A 14,249-nucleotide genomic window follows, 5' to 3' on the forward strand; every position below is an offset into this window, starting at 1 on the left:
GTTTGGCTGCCAATACATCTCACACTGCATGTCATTAAACACGTGTGTTTAGATTTCCTGCGTAGGAACATTAGACACGGGCACACACACACACACACACACACACACACCGTACAGTAAGTCAGAGTCCTATCTGACGTCACTGTGCGTGATCAAGGGCTGCTAGGAGCTACCAGAGGGCCTCAAGTACAGATGTGAAATCATTTAGAGAGGGGAGTTCAAATGAATAAATGCATGCATATTTCAAATCTGCAACAATTATAATACTATGGAAGATGTGTCCAAACCTTGTAGGAGACCCTTCATTTAGCATCTCCTCTGATTCTATCTACCCCTTCTCTTCCCCCTTTCCATCTCAGACAGGTGCAGTGGGCCATGCTGATAGCTTGTCCCCCTTCTTTTGCCGCAGGGGAAACTGTCACCCCCTGTCATTCAGTCCTCTGAGCACGGTGTGGAGAATGTATGCATGTGTCTGTGCACGTGTTCTCGGGAGACTGTGACAGTGTGGGGCGAGACGAAAGACAGGATTTATTAGCTCTGCCATAAACAGATGAATGCATGTAGACTCACACACCTTCGGTTCGCTCTGGATGACTAAAGCAAAGAGATTCCCCACCTCGGCCTGGAGGGACTGAGCCTCCCGGGAGGGAAGCCTTGGACCAGAATGCATGGGCAGCGGGGAGAGAGGTCTCCAGCATTGGATTGGGTTTTGGGGTTTGTTAGCGGCATGTGTTGATAAGAAAAGGGGGCAGAAGGAGTCCTTCATTATTTAATGCAGATAGACAGAAGCAGAAATGGTGAAAGAAAGGAGCAATATGGCCCTTGAACATTGTCACAATATGTGGCAGACCTTTTCATGTCAAACCAACAGCTGACATATTAGAAGGTGAAGGTCGGCCCACACAGGGACGGAAGAAACAAGCAGAGGTTCAGAAACAAAACACAAGGTCCCCACAAGGCTCAGTGGATTACACAGTCAAGGCCTCAGGGAGATTTGGTGTGTGTGTGTGTGTGTGTGTCCAGCGTGGGGCACCGGCCCTACACAAAGCGCTCCGCCAGCTTTCTGCCCACTGGTCTTTTCATTGCTGATGGATGGGCCTTGTTCAGCGCCATCTGGCTATACGATATTTCACATTAATCATCACACACACACACACACACACACACACACACACACACACACACACAGACATGAAGAGTACAATTGCATGTAAAGGAGCATGTGAAGAAATCATGAAAAATGCATGAACAGAAAGTGAAAACCTAATGTCTTTATGTTACTGTTAGCAGTAAACTTGTAAGTATTTAAAATAACCATCTTCTATTTTGCCATTGAAGAGAAATTAAGAAAAAAAAGAAAAACAATTACCTCATTTAAAAACATTGTTTCATTTGGTTTGTAGCCTGCAGCTATGCAGTAATAAAGTCTCAGTAACCCTCCACTCCCACCCTGCCTCAGGTTTTATTAATGACCTTTTTGGACCAATAGGAAGCTGCGCATTAACGATGATTATAAAGGGGGAAAAATGCATCGCTTCCCTTCAAATCTGTGTTCTCTGGCTCCCTTTCCATTTGTCTCCGGCTTTTCTTGGCATCCAAACACAATCTGGGATCTAAATAAACACAACGTATCCTTATGTAAAGCATAGCTTAAAGGCCAGACACCCAGGGGAATTTCATATGAACTCAGAGACATTATCAGACTTCATTTATTTTATCTAACGGCTATATGAGCTTAATAGAGGCTGATCTGTCTCAACGCTTCCACGGTACGTGGACATGGGCAAGGACGGGCAGGAGCATGGTTGATCTGGGAGGAAGCATGCTTGACATTAGATTTATTATCATTAAATCATATCTCACAGCTATCTGAGTTTGCAGTGTGCATGGATTTGTGCGTGGATCGACACAGCCTATTGAAAATTGAATATAAACCTTTGGGAACGGGAGCTGCAAATCGCTGCGTGCATTTCCAATCTCCAGCAAAACAACAGTAATCTAAAGCTGGAGACGTGGCTGGTACACATTAAAATGTCACCCAGGACTTCTGCGGAGGATGCTCGCAAACATTTAATATCTATATCAGAGAAAACCGTGCTAATTTATGACAAAGACGTTTCCAAATGCTGCTGATGTTTGCCTGAGTGTGTGCGGGAGTGCTTCAGTGTGTGGGCGGCACAGATCCATCCCTGCCGCAGTCAAAACGTGATTCTTCTTATATCCTTTTAATTAGTGCAGCGCTGCAGGCACAAACTTTTTTAGAGGTGCACAACTCTGGAGGAATTCAGAAAAACTTGGGAAAGTAGACATTTGCATAAACCAGACGGTGGGGTTGGAGCAGCTGGAATCACAATCATCTCTGCACACGTGCACGCACCGTTTACAACACACTTAAAACATGTGATTGAACAGTGAAACAACAGCATAAAAAGGAAAAATTGCATATAATTAAAATGAATCAATCAATTCTACATACATAAAAATTCCATTCCATTATCATTCCAGAAGAAAGACAAACCAACCCCCATCTCAGGAGAATGAGGTACCAATCCCATAATATTGAGATCGGTATCAAGGATCAGTTTTAATTTTTGTTGTTGACAATAATCTGGAGAATCTTTTGTTGGGGGGAAAATGATTTTATTTCAAACTACAGACCAACACGATAATATAGCTTTTAATAAAACGCTGTTTTGCTGCTGGTGTTGTTACCGTGTCAATTCCAACAATCACTGAACTGATGGTGGAGAATTTCAGGGTGAAGAAAATAAATGTTTAGCTTTATTTCAATGAACCAGCTGTAGAGGTTGTGTTTCCTTCGTTTCAAGAAATGCTTAAAAGATATAGTATTATCTTAATTATTCCTCTCTTAAAATGCTTGGACCTGAACATAGTTTTACCATCTCTCCCACTGACATATGAGGCACCGACTCGACTGAATCAGTCATATCATTATATCTCCTTCACTGCTGTTTTGGATGCAGCCATAAGAGAATAGTGGCTGCACATCTATCAGAGCACATGCATGCACACACACTTGGAGTCACAGGGGTGTCATCATCATAAGTATTCCTGAACAACTCCAGTCTGCTGTCAGATGTTAACCTCATAATCTATGAGCCCTTGAACTCCACAAAGAAATATATATGGAATATATACACCTATACAAATGGTGGAGGAGATGTATCTACGCAATTCAATCCGTCCCACTCGGATGCTGTAATCAGTGCGAGAGCTGTTCTCATCCACTACATTGTTGACACGAGGGGTCCGTCATGAGGAGGCGATGGCCTCATCACCATCTTAAAGACAATATTGTTACCTGCAGAGCGGTTACTCCTCGTGTCAAGTGAAGCTCGTTGTGGAGGGAATGAGACAGAACACTCAGAGCTCTTTACATCAGAAGATGGTGGCGTGTCGGGAAAACACATCGCGAGGATTCAAAGGACCAAAGGCATAACTGGGAGTGACTGGGACCAAGCAAATAAACGAATAAAAAGCTCTTACCTTGTGGTCGTAAGGGTGGTATGAGTGGAAGAGCTGCGATAGTTCTTTCGTCCTCTGCTTTTTCTGTAGGCAAGAAACAAATAAATAAATACAAATACAACAGCAAACAAAAATAAATGTCGATTATATCCTTCCTAAGGAACTTTAGCATAAGAATTACATTCAAATATATGCATGCATTGATCAGTTGTTGTTTTTTTTAATTGACATTACATCAATAACTGGACCGGAGAACCTAACTGGACCGGAGAACCTAAACTGGACCGGAGAACCTAAACTGGACCGGAGAACCTAACTGGACCGGAGAACCTAACTGGTGCCAAGATGACGAAGGATACTGAAAAGTTCAGGCCAAACTCAGAGAATGAATCACACAATCTAAGCACGCCATCAAAAGGTCTTCTGAGGAGGAATGAACAAATTAGTCACCTGTCACTTTTTCACAAATCACTCTTTAAAACACATCATTTTCTCATCTCGTTGGCTTAACACAAAGTGTAAATATGAACGTACAGCACAATTTCCCTCATTATAACCTATGCTGTCAATTAAACTAGAATATAAATATCTCACTGTGGCTGACAGCACCCGGGGTTAAGTCATTAAATGTAGAAAATAGTGAATGAAGGAAGAGGGAGGGAAAAAAAGGTGCACTTATTTGCCCACTAGCAGTGGCAGGGACTCATTCTCATCTTCTCATTTTATTCCTCCTGTAACTCTGGCCCTGACCTTGCATGTCCTTATTGTAATGAGATGCACAAGCGTGACACATGACTGTTTGATGTGTGGCAGTTGTTAATGCAATCAGTTACATGAGACCGATGCAGTTACAAAGAGTGCTAATTAGCAGACTGATTAGGCCATGTCTAGCTAAGGGGGAAGGATATATGTGTATGCTATAGTAGCTAAAGGGAGCATGCATTTGTCGCCGTGCCTTGTTTCTAGCACTCTGTCCTTTTTGCTGTGTATAAACGGCTGCGTTCAGTGTCCCTGGGCCACATCTGTATGTGTGGATCAACAGCCTATAAGTTGATCTGCTATCAAACCCAGGCATCATTACAGCTGGATAATAAATGCAGCTTCAGGATAGGTGAAGGGACCCAGGAAAGGGCAGAGTAAAAAAGGCATATAAACTATGCAGTGTGTGTTCACACTGAATGACATGGAGATTTAACATAATGGCAGCCTATGAGGAGTAGAAGGCTATTTAACACACTGTAAGGCAGAAGAGACAAGGAAAATATGGACAAGGCTGGTGAGCTGAAGGCATTTGGATGATTCTACTGTTCTCCAACACAATCTCTGTCCACGCAGGGCTCTTGTTGTCCATACAACCCTGCAATCATTGGCCCCGACTGTCCGCTGTGATTGCTTTTGCCCCATTCCTTGTTGTTTTCTCTGCCAAAGGGCTCTTCCGAATCTCAAAATCCTCTTTTCTCTCCATTTGCCTTTTCACAACCACATCGGTGTTGTGCCTCTCTCAAAATCTGTCACTGGCTGGGTTCTTCTCCACTGAAGAAATACTCGTTCTGATCATTCTGTCTCCACTCTGCTCGCCCATCCTCCCCCCCTTCACAGGTCTGTCCCTCAACAATCTCTCTCTGACCGACTCCCTCTCTGCTTGGAGTGTACTGGGTGAAAGCAATTCTCTCATCATTTCTCCTCAACAGCGGTTTCTCCCCTCTCCTCCACACTTTCATCACTCTCAACATCTGTGTGTGTGTGTGTTAAACTGTAAAACAGATATCACAGGTAAGGATTTTTTCAGGCTACAATGAGCTCCCAGCTGAATTTTTCCACTCCAGCAGCACACACACATCCAATTCTGCCTTCAAAAACACCAGAGTGCACAGATGACGACTCACAGAAACACACTCAGGTGGATAACGTGCCAAAAACAAGATAATTCTCAGGAAAACACAAAGGGAATCAGCTCCAAGATAGAATAAATAACAATTCTCTTCATTATTCATAAAGATTTTGGTTGTATTTCTTTTTTCAAAAATAATGCGGTTTTATTGTCATTTGGAGATACCATGCATTTCCTGTCAGGTATGATCTGGTAGATTTTGTACAACATTTCTTTCTTCACGAGCTCCCACTTTCAGGATGTGGACCCGTGCTGTTGGTGAACGGCCCCCAGTTTTTAGCCCCCATTTAAAAACATCCTCCGATAGAAATGAGCATTAAATGTCCTCATTAGCAGAGAAGAGCCAGAGACTTTAAGAGCATCAATTGTATGATTGGCAGCATTTTAATACTTTATTTTAGTCTAATATTTGTATTTCAAACAAACAAAACAAACGTGCAAACACAGGAGCTGTGGTAATGTAGTATGCATATAATACATAAATTAAAATACACATCTTGAGTATGTGTGATCCATCAATCAGAGAAGTTAATCTAGCAAGCTATTGCTGTTAGTGTGTTAGTGTACACAGTGTCAGGTGAGGTGTTTGTGTGTATGCATATGTGTGTACCTTTCATCTCTGAGATGATGAATGTCACCATTACACTACCATTGTGTCCATCTGTTCCTGCTGCCACAGATGGATTCTGCATGTAACGCTGACTGACATTACATAGATGTCAAACAAGGAGTCTGGAGGGTTTTTTTTTTTTTTTTTTTTTTTAGATATTCAGGAACACCAACCAAAATAGACATACAACTTTCAACAAGCCACGTGCAGGAACATGGCTACTGGAAACAGGGGAACACTTCAGACTGGTTCATCTTAATCACAAACCAGTGTGCAGGTTGAGAAGATGACAGATGACGCTTGGTTTGCAAGAGCACAGGTACTCCAGTTTCCTGGTTCTTCAATCAATCCTGCATGCCCTCTACCCCCTCAGCTCTTTCTCACTTCAGAGAGGATGTCTCATGTGCATATATGAGTAACTGTCATGAGCCGAGCATCAGCGTGCCTGCGTGTCATGAGGCAAGGTAACAGTGATCTTGCCATGCCCCGTGTGCGCTTCGGGCTCACCACTGACTGTTTCTCTTTCCCTAATGACGGGCAGATGTTAGTGCTACAGAGCCCAGACCCACGGCTGCGTGTTATTTTTCCTCCCAGAATAACCTCGGGCGTGTGTGGTTGTGATGTGTGTGAAGCGGTAACAGCTAGATCGTCACGAGGAATGGTCACAATATTGATGACTGTGGTTTTTGGCTGCGTGTGTCCTTCTCCACAGAGGTCACTCCAGCAATGTTGACTTCGGCCTGATGCTGCTCTAATGACTAAGTTTCCGTATAACACAGTGTACACAGGGAGAACAGAGACAATGGATATTTAATTTAGCAGCTGTGATCAAGTCTAATGTGGTAACATTATTGACTTTGGTAATGTATCAGCATTCAATGGAACATAATACAAAAATCTAATAATTTAAAGACTATTTTGAGAAAGAGGAAGTGTATGTTCCTCTGTGCACATTTCTGCTGGATCAAATAAATACGCAACAAATAGATGGGCTTTTTTTTTTTTTTTTAAACAGATTTTTACTGTACTCATTTACACTCTGCGGCATTATGGAACCTGGACAATGGCTGCACTAATGACCTATTCATAAATTTGGCTACGGTGAAAAGGCCGATCATTAAAATGCAGTATGCTAGCCTGCTCATTATTAGCATGCAGGGTCCTCATTAATCAAACTTGGGGTTTCTGAGCTCCAGACGGCAACTTAACCATTAACTCGAGCTTAATACCTGTTAGACTGCCTTTAGTCAAATGTTATCTCCCCTGATAGGTGTGGGAGAGGAGGAACCTGCTGGAGACACAGAGGTCAAAAGGCACGCAGGTGTGTGTGTGTGTTTATGTGTGAACGTATGCAAGTGCTTCCCTGTCCAAGCAGAGATAAATTATTTGGAAGCTTGGAGATGGAGTCGCTAATATCTGGCCAGATGTTTTACTTTGACAGGTGCCGCACTGGTGCCTTGTGGGTAATGGAGTCTGTAACCAATTACAACCTGGGGAAATTAAAAAACACTGTCCCCCCAGAGTAGACATCCCCCCACTTCCTCTGCAGCAGCTGCTCGTCCTTGCATACTAATAGGTACCCAAACAACACACACCCTCCACTCACCGAGTCCATTTATCAAGGCTAACTTCAAGTCACCTGGGGATGATTACGGAGATCCAAGCTAACAGAAATCACTTTCCTTTATTCTTCACTTCTCTCCCTCCATCCCTGTGGTCTTCCCGTTATTACCATCTGTCTCTGTTCTCTACTCCATCCTGGTTCTGCTAATACATCATCTAACACAATGGTTCCTACGAACACCTACACCTCGACGCAGGAGTACTTTAGATACACCTGCTTACTTTTATGTTCATATTTATAGATCGATAAAAAGCAATTCATTTTCTAATCATCATCACAACTTGACCATGCACCTTCAAGAATAGAACAATGACTCTTTCAGACAACCAGGTACCCCATAATGTTATAAAGTATATTTTATAAAGTCTCATGAGAATAGAATTTCCTCTTTCTATGCTTCTCTAGGCTGTAAAACAACCAACCTCATATCCTTATAAATCCACAGTCATTAGCCCACACCCACACTGAGGACATCATTCTATCTAGCCCATAAATTACATGGTATTGGTGGCTGGGGCTGAATTCCTGAGCTCAAAGTGACTCAGCTGTACTCCAGTATACTGAGTCACATCATGCTCATGGTGATGCTGAAAAAGGTCAAATGTGCAAATGATGCTGATAACAAAAGGCAAAGATCAGCAGCTGCTTTTGGGTGACAGTCTGCACTGCATCTTTAAGGTTAATGTGGATGGAAAATGACAGCGTGGCACTTTCCCCACACCTAACTGACTTGCTCTATCAGCTGCCACATTTAGCAGTTAGCAGTTCAGTACTAATATAAATTGTAAACCTGAGGGGGGGGCCCTAGAACCATAATGCCAGTTTTTTTGTCTTACACTATTTTCCCCATCTATCTGCCCCTCAGCTTTTCATGCTACCTGCCTCTCGTCTCTGTCTTCTCCATCTACCGCTCCAGTCTTCCCTCCTGTGACGACTCAACACAGTTGTGTTCCAGACAAACCATCTGGTGCACTTTATTAATGACTGACCCTACATGGCCTAGACATTGCCTCGCTGCCACAGCTCGCTGTGTGGGTCTGTTTTGGTGTGCGTGAAGACAGGTGGATGGTGACTGATGATGGGATGCTGGATGTGGACCGGATATTGAGACCCAGACACATTATTTTAACTCTTTTCTCACCTTTTTCTCTTTACTGTCATGCAGAACTGTACTGAGGACTCTTTTGAATGTTCACTTTTAGTTAGATATCAAGAAACGATGATTACGACACAATAGTGGCACAGTCCGTGTGTGTTTTCAGGACAAACAATCATGAAGTTAAACTAGGCATTAAAATAATTTGGTGAAAAAAAGACTGATTTGACACTAAAACAAATGAACAAACAGCATCGTACAGTGTGCAAATCAAAGGGCTGCATGAGTAACGAAGCCTCAGATGCTTGCAGATACCCAATCGTTGACAATAAAAGTCGGATGAGACAGTTGGGGGAGAAGTAAAGGAGAGGAGAGAAGATAAGAAGAGGAGAAGCTCTGCTGTAGATGTCTGGGGATTGATCCCTCCAAGACATATTCAGATTCTCCTTGGAGAAAGAAGGGAGATAGGGAAAACGGGGGAGGGACAAAGAGAATGACTTATGAAGACAGTACACTTGAAAGAAATGTGTCAACACTTTGATAGTAAAGAATGAGAGGCTGTACGTGCAAGGCGATAGAGAACATACAGTCAAGGCTATAGCAGACTGTAACGGGGCAAACTAAATAAAAGAGAGGTCAACGGAAAACACATGCGCAAGTGTGTGGAGGAGGAAAATTCCACCACGCGATAGGGGTTGTAAAATACCGAGTAGCACGATAAAAACGGGTTCATTTCTGAGATCATTTACATAAACATATATTTAAAACTGGATCTGACTACAAAACCTGTAAAGAAACACAAAGATTTGAGCCCAAATTTGGTGAGACACATTTACATACAAATATGTTTAAATATAGGATTTAAAGTTACAACATAGACGCCCATGGCTGTGGTTCGGATAGAGCTGGGGAAAAAAAAAATCAAGGGAGATTTCAAGAAAAAGCCCGAGGTACCGTTTCTCTCTCTCTCTTAAATGCACCTTCCTGAACGCTCATGGCTTCATTAGGAGCTAATTGTTTCATTTGGCAGCAGATTGACAGAAAGGAAGACAGATTACCCATCACCACTAGTGTGGTAGCCGAGAGAATGAAAGGAGAGGTTAAAGCGGAGAGCAGCATCAGGCGTCCATCATGGCTTACCGACACGAATGATATCAGGGAAAACTCTGATTATGTTTTATGTGGCTATCACTTATATGTTGAAGAAAGAAAACAACGGTGGAATGCGCTGATCAGACTTACTATGTGCGCTGGTATTTGCTCCATCTTGGCTGCAGGCGTACCAGGTCTGGGGTAGAACTGGTTGATGAACAGACTGGGGAACTGGTAGAGCTTCACCAGGTCCAGCGTCTCCTGGAAGTCTTCCTCTGTCTCACCAGGAAAGCCACAAATTATGTCTGTGGCAATGGTTACACCGGGGACTCTGCGAGACGAAAGAAGAGCCTTTAATAACTTACACAGGTTCCCCTTTTATTGCATTTCAATATTTTACTGTCCTCATATTGCAGGAATTGAAAAATAATGATCAAGGTACAATTATGAAATAAAAATAACATTTATAGCTGAAAATGACTCAGAACAGATTGTTCACACTAGAAAATTACCAGTTGGTCAATACCCCAATAAAAATAACAAGCATGTGGGGCATCAATATAATTTCCCCATGTTGTAATTTGGCCACTGTGGCTCTGATTAGCACCTTTGACGCAAATCAATTGCTATTGATTATTGATCGGATGGATCATTGGATTAATTGCAGCCAGTAGGGTGAGTTGTGGGAATAGATACTCTATTTGTTTCCATATAATTGTCTTTAAATGACTGAGAAGTGGCCAGTGCCTTCATTTTAACATTAAAGCACAGAGATTGATGAGAAAATTTAAACAAACCCTACATAAGAAAATTTACATTAAGCTTTTCCCGTCGTTTGCGATGTTCGACTTCTCTGGAAAGAGGTTTGTAATTTCCTGTTTGTTCAGAACTGTTGACACAAGAAGCCAAGCCAATCTTCTATGGAAAACCAACAACATCAACAACTATTGAGTCTCTAGTCTCTCTGGTTTAGTAACATAACAACAACTTGCGGGTGACTCATGTTTGCTTTGATGCAATGACGCATTTTTTTGGGCTAATGACGCCGCCTCCTAAAAGGAGACGGATGTTTTAAAAAGAGGGAGAGAGACAAATGTGTCATCTCAAAGAGCTTGTATAACTTTTATCATGGTACATTCAAATGTACACCCAAACTATGTGGAAAACATGTTGCAGAGCTGATAGTAGAGCAACCGTGACATTACGTGACACCACAACAACAACAAAACAAACATCAAGGACCAGGAAAGTCCAGCTCTGATGCTGCTATTGCAGCTGTTTCCAGAGTTTATTTCTATTATCTTATTTATCTGTTATAATTACATGTATTAATTGGCTGCATACCAGCCGCTCTAAAGTGTGATATTTTTTTTCCAAGCCAAGAAAAAGTCAAGAAGCCCCTGGAGGAGATTGCTCGGTCACTACAGGAGTGTGTGATCAGTGGAAAGGTCAGATTAGAAGCAAGCGTAAATAAGCTTGAATGAGGAGAGGAATAACACCACATCATCTATCAAGCATTGAAAAAGAAGCAGCCTTACAGGTAATAGAGTAATATATCTGCTTCTTGGGGAGCTTTCAAAACTGGAAGATGAAGACATGAAACAAACATGAGCAAACCAAACAGACTGACCAAGACAGATTAAAAGAATAATGGAAAAGACATTTTCTCTGCTATCGACAACATGACGCATCTTTAATTACATTAACTTCCTGCATCTGCTACCCTGCGATAACCTCTGACCTATTGACGACCTACAATTGCTCAGCAGTCATTAATATTAACCGACGGCCTGCAGGCACAGACATCCTTGACCTTTATAATCTGCTGGCAAATGTTTCTTAAAGAAAAGTAAAAGTAAATAAAGTTTAACAAAATAGCCATACAATAATCTGAACACAGAATTCTTAAAACTGAGAATAAATGAATAATTATTGCTTTGTGTTTAACATTTATTTAAATCCCCTAAAGCGGCGCTTCAAAGCCCCCTGAGAAATACGTAGTTTTAACCCGTTTCTTTGTTAGGTAAACACATTATTCACAGCCAGTAGGCATCAGCCACAAATTAAAAAAAATAAACACAAAAATGTTCATTTATGCAGCCAAAGTTCCCTTTATAAAAAGTGCCATCATTATAGCAACTGCATGAACACCTACATGGATCTGAGGGTTTAAAAGATCCTAACATGTGCGTTTTAAATATATTTATTAAACATTCCCCTGAGCCAACTCATTAATCATAGTGGGATGGGGAATAAATAAAATTAGCTAAACAAACAAGTACCTTTTTGTCTGGCTTCAATAGATAACTGTCTGTTACACCCCTTCAGGGTTCCAGAGCACTGTGGTGATATGGTGGACGAAATAGGAAATATTTTGGTAGTGAAAAAAAAAGTACATGTCTGCAGACGAATGAACATTCACAGACGCGCACACACTTGTTGACACCTCTGTCACTCCCAGATCTGAGGGTGATGGAGGTGTGATGTCTGATACTAATGAACAAGAGCCACAGTGGTACTCTGCTTGTTAAAACACGGGAGATGAAATACGTCTTGTTATTGTTCGGCTCACATGAAACATGAAACTTTGTGCAGAAAAGGGGGGGGGGAGCTGTCTGCCAGCTCAACTTGCTTTCAATTAAATCAATCCGCTGAAGTAGTCCCACAAAAACTCTAAAACTCCGCTGTTCAGATGCAGCCTGAAATGAACTTTAATCACCAGGCTGCTTCAGTGATAAGAATTTTTAAATGAATTGTCGAAATATGTGTGTATTTTACTGTATCCTGAATATCTACCTTTGATATAAACCTCTATATATTTGCTCTTTATGATTAATGCCTTGAGTCTGCTGTATTGATAACAATCATTAGTGCTTAAGAACATGTCCTGGTACGATGGAACACAAAGAAAAATGAAGTTAAAACAGCTGCACCACTGTGTGCTTCTGAGTCAAAGGGAAAATAAACAATAAACAATTAGCGTTTCGCAACCTTGAGACGGAAGTTTTGGAAAATAACGCAGGGGAGGGAAAACTGGATGTAGAACTTCCCGGATGATCAGAAGAGCTGCGATTGGCCTATTGGTTAACTGGATTTGATGGTCGCCTCCATTAACACTGTGTGGCACCAGTTTTATTTGGCATTTAAGGCGGGAGAACGTGTTCATTGGAGACTAAAGTCTTTTAATTAAAACTCAAGATAAAGACAGACAGCCCCCCCCCCATATCTGCCTTAATTGGCTAAATTAAGCCTTATAAAGCATACCATTGTCTTCGGCATAATTATTATGGACTCTTTGTTTGCTGAGGCACTCACACGTGCATATACAGAATGCCACCATCCTTATAATGTGTGCATGAGACTATGAGCGTATTTGCACAATAGATGCCTGTGAGCAGCCCTCATGATGAGATAAGATCAAGGCAAGACCACTGGGACAGAAGAAAGCTAAAAAACAACAACAGGGAAACAAAATGCATGTGGCATAGAGAAGAGGAGGATGTGTGGAGGGATGGAAGGATGAGAGCGGGAGAAAGACAATCTGGGAAGGTAAATATTTAGCTATTCATTCGATGGGAAGAGGCTGCGGTACCCATCTGTGCTGTGGTGTGTGTGTTCTCTGAAATGATAATGTGTGGCACACTGGGCCCGCTGCATGAGAGGAGTCGGACAGCGAAGGGAGGGAGATGTGACGAGAGGGCGAAAGACGAGTGAAGAGTGAAGATGGGAACAGAGCTGAGCTGTGAGGAGATCTTATTGTCAAACACTAAAGTTTGAGCCTCTGGGGGGGAACTCGGCTCCTAAATAAAACCGCATTAGCATGCAATCTGATGGTTTTGCTCCAATGCGTGATCGTGTGTGAGGCACGTGCAGGGGGGTGGGGAGGTGTACACAGCAGCTGGGCAGAGATTTGAAACCGATTCAGTGAGGACTGAAGTTGGAAGATTACAGAGCCAGCATATTGTGTAAAAACTGCCCCAGTCAGATGGTGTCGTGAGCGTGAGGGGCGTTTATTGTCCTCACAGGAGCTTGACTGAACAATCGGATCACAAAAGGTTGACACAAGTTTACATCATCTCTTTCTCCTTCCAATAAAACGGACACCCTGGTGCTCTGTACTCCTGTAGGCATGAAACAGCCTGTATTAATACCTGGCAATGACAGAGAATTAAAAGACAAAAAGTACACCATCATCTCCCACCTCTCACACACAATCTGCATGTCATAACGGCTTATTTCTACGTGCAACTTCATTCAAGCCATTTTAGAGGTACGACAACCACCGTCCAGAGCAAACCAGCTTCAGGGTTTCAATCATATTTCAGATCAGGATCAGAACATTCTGTTTGACAACAAACCAGTTTATTCCACAAGACTGGGCATGAATGAATGCTATAAAACAGCTATTTTGCCGCATTTTAATGCAAGAAAACCTGTTAAAAGCAGCTTC

The 14,249-nt window shown here is 42.2% G+C and overlaps 1 protein-coding gene across 3 annotated transcripts in view; it reads right to left on the bottom strand.

The window, feature by feature from the left end:
* cdkal1 (CDK5 regulatory subunit associated protein 1-like 1) overlaps positions 1–14,249 on the bottom strand; it is a 137,564-nt gene that overhangs the window by 30,934 nt on the left and 92,381 nt on the right. For all 3 annotated transcript variants that reach the window (XM_029838346.1, XM_011605473.2, XM_011605474.2), the window contains 2 exons: positions 9,950–10,130; positions 3,508–3,570 (listed from right to left, as the gene is read on the bottom strand). In XM_029838346.1, the coding sequence (XP_029694206.1) occupies positions 3,508–3,570; positions 9,950–10,130 (244 nt within the window). The remainder of the gene's footprint in view (positions 1–3,507; positions 3,571–9,949; positions 10,131–14,249) is intronic.

Source organism: Takifugu rubripes, chromosome 7 (assembly GCF_901000725.2).
Source record: "Takifugu rubripes chromosome 7, fTakRub1.2, whole genome shotgun sequence".
In the NCBI taxonomy this organism is placed as follows: domain Eukaryota; kingdom Metazoa; phylum Chordata; class Actinopteri; order Tetraodontiformes; family Tetraodontidae; genus Takifugu; species Takifugu rubripes.